Below are 9477 nucleotides of genomic sequence, written 5' to 3'. Positions count from 1 at the left end.
TCTTGCCTTCCTCTTTTTCCTTCTTCTTACCCTCCTTCCTTCCTTCCTTCCCTTCCTCTTTCCCTTTTCTCTTCCCTCCTTTCTCTTTTGCTCTTTCTCCTCCTTTGTTTCCTTTCTTCCATCCTTTCTCAGTCTACTCCTTATTCTCTCCTCTATCCCATTCCTTTTTTAAAAAACATTCTCCTTTGTTTATGACTTCTAGTCTACTTACCTTAACAGAGCCTGGAAATGGATATGCTGTATCCTTCTTCCTTCCTAAGAACAGGCAGCATGACATGATAGAGCAAATGCTGAATATCCAGAAGACCCAGGTTCAAATTCTGCTTCTGACATTAGTTACTTAGTCACTTAAACTCTAAGCCTAACATTTATAAATCATGGTTAAAAAAAAATACTTGTAGCACCTACCTTTCAGTGTGCTACCTGAGACAATGTATGTTTCTAGATGGAGGGAGCACTATAATATTTATTCATTTGTATTTTCTAATTTGTCCCCTGATTGAGGAAAGACAAGTTAGATATTAGGTGATTATGTATTTGCATGGATGAATAGACCATGCTTCCCTCAGAAATCACAGCCTAATGAAAACTTAGGACCAGTATCACTAACTCCTAACTTCCTGGTGGGCTGAGAGTGAGCCTAAGTTGTCAGTGGAAGAGCAGGCCATCAGGTGCTTTTTGCTAGGATTGTTATGGATAGTACCATTCAGGTCTTTGATCCAAAAGAATAGCATTTTCTTAGCTGAGAGAGGTTTGTGAAGGTTGAGATAGATCTTATGAATTACATATTAAAATTTAAGTGCCACTCAAGTCTTGGATTGGGTAAGTTTATTTTAAATGTACTTTTAATCTCACCCTATGAATTGATTCCAGCTTTGGATAATCTCTTTCCCCTTCTAATTATAGTGGTTTGGAGACGAAGCTTGTTCGCTGATGGAGATTGGGCACCTACTCTTCGCAATTTAGAGTTTTAGAGTTGCCCAGGGGTGCCCAAAAGTTAAGGATCGGGGTAGGGATTCGAGTCCACATCTTCCTAGCTCTGAGGTCAGCTCTATCTGACCTACCATCCAACCTGCTTCTCAGTATTCTATAAGGAGGTAATATAACCTCCTAAATAGGATAATTATAAATGTAAGCAGCAGGCGGCGCAGAGAAGCTAGACAATTACTTATTAAGCTCCAGACCTACTGAGCATGCTTGTGGAACTCACTCTTCTCCCCTCCTCCCCCTTCTTGTGATTGGCTCTCCCCTTTGGCCACGTGGCTAGCTTTTCAAAGTAACATGCGGCAATAGAACGGTTTCCAAGGTGGTGAAAAGTGAACGTTGAAGTGTCCACTTCCCTCCTTCCCCATCTGTTATTCTTACTACCTGCTGATTTAAAGGTGTACGAATTCTGAATTCACATTCAGGCCTATAAGGGGAGAATACTGCTCTCCCACTTGGTCCAATTTTTGTGAGGATAAAATGTCAGCACTAATGCCTGATAGAAAGCCCTTAATAAAGACTTGTTTCCTTTCTTCTACCTTAAGTTGCATGTTTCTATGACTGTTATTTGTAAAACATCCAGCACTAATGCCTGATAGTAAGCCCTTAATAAATACTTGTTTCCTTTCTTCTACCTTAAGTTGCATGTTTTTACCATTGTTATTTGTAAAGCGTCCAGCATTTATGCCTGATGGTAAGCGCTTAATATACTTGTTTCATATATTTTAACATGTATTGGAATACCTGCCATCTGGGGAGGGGGGAGGTGTGAGAGGAGGGGAAAATTTGGAACAGAAGGTTTTGCAAGGGTCAATGTTGAAAAATTACTCACGCATATGTTTTGTAAGTAAAAAGCTGTAATAAATAAATAAATAAATACGTGTTTCCTTTCTTCTGCCTTAAGTTGCATGTTTCTATGACTGTTATTTGTAAAGCATCCAGCACTTATGGCTGATAATGAGCACTATATAGTTGTTTCCTTTCTTCTACCTTAAGGTGCATGTTTACATGATCGTTTTGTTGGTAGTAATTAAGTTTATATTAACTGTCATAAATTGATGGCAATTCAGTTTCTATACGTCTAATGATGGGTATGAAATATATACTTTAGTGTATATAATACACTAATGACTATTAAATTTCTGTGTGTGATTATGATGACTATTAAGCGAATCCACTTTTACTATCACAGTTCACAGGTTCAGAGCAGGTCCCAAGATCGGATTTGGGAACTTGCGTGCTGCTGCTCAGGTCTGGGGAGGGAACTTGGGGGCGGGTCCCACTCGCGGGCTTGCTCCCCCGGGTAGCCAGAGCCGGGGCTTTTAAAGGGCAGAGTCCGGCCGTCCTCCGCGGAGTCGCGGGAAGGGGGCGACATGGAGGGCAGCCTGGGCCGGGCGGTGTGCATCCTAACCGGGGCTTCGCGGGGCTTCGGCCGCAGCCTGGTACCGCTGCTGGCTTCGCGGCTGGCGGCCGGCTCCGTACTGGTGCTGAGCGCCCGCAACGACGGCGCCCTGCGGGAGCTGGCCGCCAAGCTGGGGCCGCTGTGGCCGGGCCTCCGGGTGCGGTGCGTGCCGGCCGACCTGGGCAACGAGGCCGGGCTGCAGGGGCTGCTGGAGACGCTGCGGAAGCAGCCCAGACCCCCAGACCTGCAGCGGCTGCTACTTATCAATAACGCCGGTAAACTTGTGGTTTGGGGCACAGAGTAATGAGATGGGGGAGGAGAGTGGAGCGGGGAGAGCCCTGACAGAATGAGCCAAGTGCGCGCCCTGAGTGCCCGAGTCCGGGGAGCTCCCCAAAGTCCTGGCAGGGAGGAGTTGCTTTAGGGATCCTCTAGGCGCACAGCCCCCCCCCCCACCCCCCGCAACCCCCGCAGCCAGCACCGGTGGTAGAGGAGAGACCTTCTCCCCGAAAGTGGCTGGCTTAAAGTGGAAGTGACAGAGCCCGACTCTTTTCCACTTCACCCAAGTGATTCCTGTCGAGTTTGAAAAGGGAATCGAGTCAGAATTTGAAGGCGGGCCCTCGGGTCGCCAATCCGGCTGGCTGGTCACTGTGGCAGCCGCAATCCTTTCCCCTTCTCCTCTCGGCAGTGTGGAGTAGCTCTGTGTCAGGGTGCAGGAGCTCTGGGTCAGAGTCCACACCTTCCCCGCACCTGCACCTCACGTGGTTCCCTTGTCAATTTTTCTCCTTTCTTCCCTCCTTTTAATAAATCAAAACGGAGGAAAAGACTACTCTCTTTCTCTGTGTTGAGATTGCCCCAGATACTGAATCCCAAGGGACTTGAGAGCGCTAGCCCCGGGATGGGTTTACCACCCATGGTTTGTTTTCCCTGGCCACACAGTTGTAGAGGATTTTGGGAAAATCCTGAGCCTTTGTGGTTTGCTCAACTATTTGGAAGAATCTTATTTTTATTATTTTGTGCTTGTGGTTTGTGGTTTACCTTATATTCCTTCTCTGCAGCCGACAGACTTGTGAATGGGCCTATATTATGTATTATAATATATTATATCCATGTTATTAAAAATGTTTTTTAATATCCCAATCACTGGGAATGCAAATAGAAAAGTGAGACAGTCTTGACTCTAAAGAAAGAAGCTCACATTCTAAAGAAGGACACAGATATAGGAGGTTTCAGCTGCAGGATAGATGGAAAGGAGCAGTGGGCCATAAGCTCATGGCAAGGATTAATAGGTCAAAGGAGCAAGCCTGGTGCACTCTAGGAGCACTGGCTAGGTAGATGGATGCCAACTAATAATTGGTGGGGAAAGGGTAGTGGGTCTACAGGTTGGGGTGGAGTGGGGCTTTGGGTTCCTTCAAGGCAGAAGTAGGGATGGGGAATGGGCTCCCCAACCTACCATTGCTGGCTCTCTCTCTCTCTCTGTCTCCCTCTCTCTGTCTCTCTGTCTTTCTCTCTCTCTCTCTCTGTCTCCCTCTCTCTGTCTCTGTCTCTGTCTCTCTCTCTCTCTCTCTCTCTCTCTCTCTCTCTCTCTCTCTGTCTCTCTCTCTGGCAATTGGGGTTAAGTCACTTGCTCAGTTATATATATTTTTTAATAACTTTTTATTGATAGAACCCATGCCAGGGTAATTTTTTTTTTACAGCATTATCCCTTGCATTCACTTCTGTTCCGATTTTTCCCCTCCTTCCCTCCACCCCCTCCCCTAGATGGCAAGCAGTCCTTTACATGTTGAATAGGTTACAGTATATCCTAGATACAATCTATGTTTGCAGAACCGAACAGTTTTCTTGTTGCACAGGGAGAATTGAATTCAGAAGGTAGAAATAACCCGGGAAGAAAAACAAAAATGCAAGCAGTTTATATTCATTTCCCAGTGTTCTTTCTTTGGGTGTAGCTGCTTCTGTCCATCTTTGATCTGAATTGACTCTCTTTCTCGAAGAGATCCACTTCCATCAGAATATATCCTCAAACAGTATCGCTGTTGGGTATATAATGATCTCCTGGTTCTACTCGTTTCACTTAGCATCAGTTCATGTAAGTTTCTCCAAGCCTCTCTGTATTCATCCTGCTGGTCATTCCTTGCAGAACAAGTTAATATTCCATAACATTCATATACCACAATTTACTCAACCATTCTCCAATTGATGGGCATCCATTCATTTTCCAGCTTCTAGCCACTACAAACAGGGCTGCCACAAACATTTTGGCACATACAGGTCCTTTTCCTTTCGTTAGTATCTCTTTGGGGTATAAGCCCAGTAGAAACACTGCTGGATCAAAGGGTATGCACAGTTTGATAACTTTTTGCTTGCTCAGTTATATAGACAGGAAGTGTTAACTGTCTGAGGGCAGATTTGAACTCAGGTCCTCCTGACTTAGGTCTGGTGCTCTATCCACTGTGCCACCTAGCTGCCTCTGGCCTCAATTTTTTTTTTTAATGTACACATTTTTAAAATGTAACAGTGGGATTAGGTGATCTCTAGTGTCTTTTTCAGTTTTCAAATCTAACTCTAAATATGACCTCTATACTAGAGTTTTTTCCTACCTTGAGAAACTAGAAATATCTCCAGACCCTGAGTATAAAGTGACTCTATCACCTCCATGTATAATGATGGCAGACTTTCAAATCAATCATTATAGTTCCTGATTTTGGTTGATTCTTGAAGGTTCCCTGGGTGATCCCTCCAAAGGCATCATAGATCTCACCGATCCGGCAGAAGTCAATGATTATTGGATGCTGAATGTCACTTCTGCACTCTGCCTGACTTCGGGTGTCCTGAGGACCTTTCCTCCGAGTTCCAACCTGGGCAGAATTGTTGTCAATATCTCCTCCCAGTTTGCTCTGAAGCCCACCAAGAGCTGGGCTTTGTACTGTATGGGAAAAGCCGCTCGTGACATGTTGTTCAAAGTCTTAGCAGCTGAGGAGCCTGATGTTAGAGTGCTGAGCTATGCCCCAGGTAAGGGTTTCCTGGGGAGGGATGCAGGAAATTGATCAGAGGTCTGCTGGGAGGGAGGGAGAGGTGGCCAGTGATCTGAATGAGGCAGAGGAAAGTTTTGATTGCCCAATTCTGTAATTAGATTGGTGAGGAGAGACACGGACAAACATCCCTGCCTTCAAGGAGCTGTTTCCTAATCTGCTAATGGGTAAACAGTCCCTGTTCTCCAAAAGCCCTTACCTGCTCTTATGAACTGAGAAATGGACTTGGAATCAGAAAGATTTGGATTCCAAGCCCTCCTCAGACATTTACTAATTGTATGGCCCTGAGAAAGTCAGTAAACTTTCTGAACCTCAGCCTATTCATCTGTAAAATGAGAACTGGAATTAATGGCCTCTGAGTCTCTTCCATCTCTAAATCTATGATTCCGTGAGCCTTTGATGAGAGAGCAGACTACCTAGCGAGTCCCTTGGGTCTCTTGGAAGAGAACATTTCTGCACTCGGAGATAGCGATCAGATATGAGGTAGTTAAAGATAGTAAGTAACTCTCATGCCTTTAATATTGCCTCACAGGGTTCTTCTAGCCAGTTAAAAATCCCACGACAATAAGATAGAGCTGGGAGCCAAAATGAGTTTGGGTGAACCCTTTAGTAGTAGAGACAACTGTTCTTTGGATAAAGGGCAGCAGTTCAAGGTCCCAGAGGCACTGATGGGATGTCAAGGGACCTCCCAAGTCCTAAGGGGCCCAGAAGGGGCTCATGGCAGATTTGTCTTGTGCCTCAATGCCAGGTGACTTTTGGCTTCTAAATCTCACTCTCTTTTCCTTTTTCTCTTGTTCCTATTCCTGGCGCTCCTCAGGTCCTCTGGACACAGATATGCGTCAGACTGCCAAGGCGTACACAAAGGATCCTGAAACCCGCCAGATGTTACATCAGCTGTCCCAGAGTGGGGGTCTAGTGGATTGCACTGTGTCTGGCCAGAAACTGATGGAGCTATTGCAAGCAAACACCTTTAAGTCTGGGGCCCATATTGATTTCTTCGATAAATAAGTTACTTGTGTTCTCTACTCCTTTCCGCTACCCCAACCAACTCCATACTCTTTTGTATTTGATAATTTTATCATAAAATATTAAAGCACTGTTTATTTTCCTTGGGCTAAATATCTGGCCCTTAATGAGGACAGCAGCCATTCATTAAATAAACACATCCATTATAGATTTAAAGCTGAAAGAAATCTCACAGATAGCTGGACTAAGCCCCTTATTTTACAGATGAGGACCCAGAGAGGGCAAATGTTGACATGTAGCGACCGGCAAAGCTAGTTCAATTTTGACTCCAAAATTTAGCACATCGTGGACTGCAGCAAGAACCACAGAATTTTGCAGCTGGTGGGGATCTCAGAGATCCAATAGATGCCTGACCATAAATTCCCTTCACAGTGAAAAAGAACCTATCACTTGCCAAAGCAGCCTGTTCTATTCTTTGGTAGTTCTTGTCATGAGGAGTTTTTCCTGACATTAAGCTTAAATGCGCCTCTTGGCAGCATCCAGGTGATCCCCCACCATTTTTCCTCTTCTGCTGCCTGGGGCCGAGCCAAACCCATTTGAGCATCCAGGATGGCAGACTCTCCCTGCCAAAGTAGTATTTCTTAGTTGGTATCACATCCAGGAAATAGATAAAATCACCAAGCTAACCATCCTTCATTCCTCCCTTAGTTCTGCTTCTGACTCTCTGGACTTCCGCTAGCTCTTGCCTGGATTTCCCTTCCCCTTTTATTAAGTAAGTTTATAAAGTAGCTAATAAAAAAGTAACAATAGCAGGGAGATTGCAAAGGGGAATCTAGAAGTTCTTTACAGATCGTCTCATAAAGGGAGCACAAAGGTTTCTTGCAAAGTGTCTCTCATAAATGAACCATCCTGAGATTATATTCTAAAAAAAAGGAAAGCCTTCTGAACTTTGTTGTGAGGACTTTTGATTCTGTTAATTGTCTCGGTCTGTAACTCTCAGAGAAGTTCTGAATGTCCATAGTAAGATCATCAGAAGAGCAAATGCTCATGATGAACTTTAAACTGATGTAGATATGATAGTAAACCCAAGGTGACACAGATAACAATGTCTCCCACCAAATTTCTATTAAAATGAGACCCCCAAACTCTTGTCTCTTAGCACTTTTCCATCTCCTAAGGGTCCATGCTGCTTGAATACTCCCGACTTCAATCCATGCTTATGTGACTCTTCCCCTACCCATTCTCTTCTCCATGCTGCTTAACCTCTTTCACCGCCCCATTCCTGTCCCCATGCCATCTGCATCTGTACCCCCTTCCCTCACTGTTTGTCTCTGTACTTTCTGCTGTTTGCCCATGTACCCTCTGTGCCTTATTAAAATGTGATTGAAATATTTTTCTCTGATGCCATTATGGTTTTTTCTGGTGCGTGTCAAAAGAACTGGGGATACTTGCCCCCATTTGTCCCAGTAGGACCTACTTATTATATTACTAAATCCATAAATTAATTAAAAATTCAAGTGGCTTCTAACTTAACCAGAAAGGTCTCCTCAGGATGAATAAGGTAAATGTATAATGATATTATCTTGCCAGAGTTTCATGAATAGCCAGTTCTAACTAGAACTTGGTGTAAATTAACCAGAGTTGTATAGGAGGCAGACCTGGGAGAGGGGGGGCCAGACTCCTCAGGTCTCCACTAGGTATAGAAAGAAAACTTTAAGCTTGGATATGGTGACATGGATTTTTGCTGGATCTGTAATTTTCTTGGTGAGAAAATTGCTGGATTGGAACCCTTCTCTGTCACATACTGCCGTGGATCATCTTCTAGCACGTCCCTTAACTTCTCTGGCTCATTTGTCAACAAGAACTATTAAAAGAAAAAGAAAGCAGGCCGCCAGAAGCTAGAGTCCTCCCCATACTTTCTACCCAAGTGCTTTTGCTTTGCTGGCCCATTGTACCATCTACAAATATGAGCATACCATCTATGACTTGAACTCAGTTATTGATGTGAAAATAACACAATCTTGCTTCTTACTCATGGTTTGGGCATCAGCGGACAGATCCTGGTCTTTTTTTAAAATTGCTTTTTATTTACAAAACCTACACATGGGTTATTTTTCAGCATTGACCCTCGCAAAACCCTTGTGTTCCAAATTTCCCCTCCTTCCTCCCCACCTCCTCGGTAATCCAATATATATTAATATGCTAAAATAGGTGTTAAATCCAATACATGTATACATATTTATACAATTATCTTGCTGCACAAGAAAGATCGGATCTAGAAGGAAAAAAGCTGAGAAAGAACAAAATGCAAGCAAGCGACAGCAGAGAGTGAGAATGCTGTGCTGTGATCCACACCCGGTTCCCACAGTCCTCTCCCTGGGGGGAGGGGGCGCTCTCCATCACAGGATTACTGGTAACTTAACGGTTAATGCTGCGGCTCTAAAACTCCCTCCCCGGCCTGGGGGAAAGCTCTCCTCCTCCTCCGAGCACCGAGTATTTAGTGCACGCGCGTCCCTGTGTAGTAAGTTCGTTGTTTTGTCTCTGTGCCCCCCGCTCACAAGGACCGAGAGTCACGTGACTGATCCACAAACATTGATCAGGCGCTTCGTGTGCGTGTGCTTGGCGCCGGGTTAAAGCTGTGAAAGGAAAATTGGACTAGCCGGTCCTGGAGGAGTTTCCGTTCTAACGGGAGGGATAAACACTTAAGTAAATAGAGCCGGACAAGACCCGTGGAGCTCGGATGGGAAACTGGCTGAGAGAGGAGGGCTCTGGCAGCGGGAGCAGCGCGAGAATGGACGGGACCCACGTAGTAGCCCCCCAGGATCCGGTTATCCATCACTAATTGTGTGGGGGGAGGGGATTTCGAGGCTCACGCCCGCTCCCTTCTGCTTGTTTAACTAACAGCCTGGGACACCTGGTCCGGCTAACTGCGGAACTGTTCTGGGGGCCCCAGGGGGACCCGGGACCAAGAAAACCAGCCTCTCACCGCTCTTCAGTGGCTCCGCCAGAGCTCACCCGCCCCTCCAGCCCCGTCGGGCTGCGGAGGGCGGGTTCTTGCACCGGGACGGCGGGGGCGGGGCTTGCTTTGTTTCCGCC

The 9477-nt window shown here is 45.4% G+C and overlaps 1 protein-coding gene across 1 annotated transcript; it reads left to right on the top strand.

Annotated features, from left to right (window-relative positions):
• The first annotated feature begins 2342 nt into the window (after nt 1-2342).
• On the top strand, nt 2343-7774 carry LOC127547389 (sepiapterin reductase-like). The gene is made up of 3 exons (XM_051974279.1): nt 2343-2661; nt 5105-5395; nt 6233-7774. Exons 1-3 carry the CDS (start codon nt 2358-2360, stop codon nt 6421-6423), a joined length of 786 nt encoding a protein of 261 aa, XP_051830239.1. The 5' UTR covers nt 2343-2357; the 3' UTR covers nt 6424-7774.
• The last annotated feature ends 1703 nt before the right edge of the window (nt 7775-9477 follow it).

Source organism: Antechinus flavipes, chromosome 2 (genome assembly GCF_016432865.1).
Source record: "Antechinus flavipes isolate AdamAnt ecotype Samford, QLD, Australia chromosome 2, AdamAnt_v2, whole genome shotgun sequence".
In the NCBI taxonomy this organism is placed as follows: Eukaryota; Metazoa; Chordata; class Mammalia; order Dasyuromorphia; family Dasyuridae; genus Antechinus; species Antechinus flavipes.
Note: the sequence above shows the minus strand (reverse complement) of the source record. Positions and strands in the feature narration are given on the sequence as shown.

What these genes read in the sequence shown, in the direction of transcription:
- LOC127547389 (XM_051974279.1), top strand. Translation starts at nt 2,358, where the DNA reads ATGGAGGGCAGCCTGGGCCGGGCGGTGTGCATCCTAACCGGGGCTTCG. An exon ending in GCTACTTATCAATAACGCCG is followed by an intron (nt 2,662 to 5,104) that starts GTAAACTTGTGG and finishes TGATTCTTGAAG; the next exon opens with GTTCCCTGGGTGATCCCTCC. An exon ending in AGTGCTGAGCTATGCCCCAG is followed by an intron (nt 5,396 to 6,232) that starts GTAAGGGTTTCC and finishes GGCGCTCCTCAG; the next exon opens with GTCCTCTGGACACAGATATG.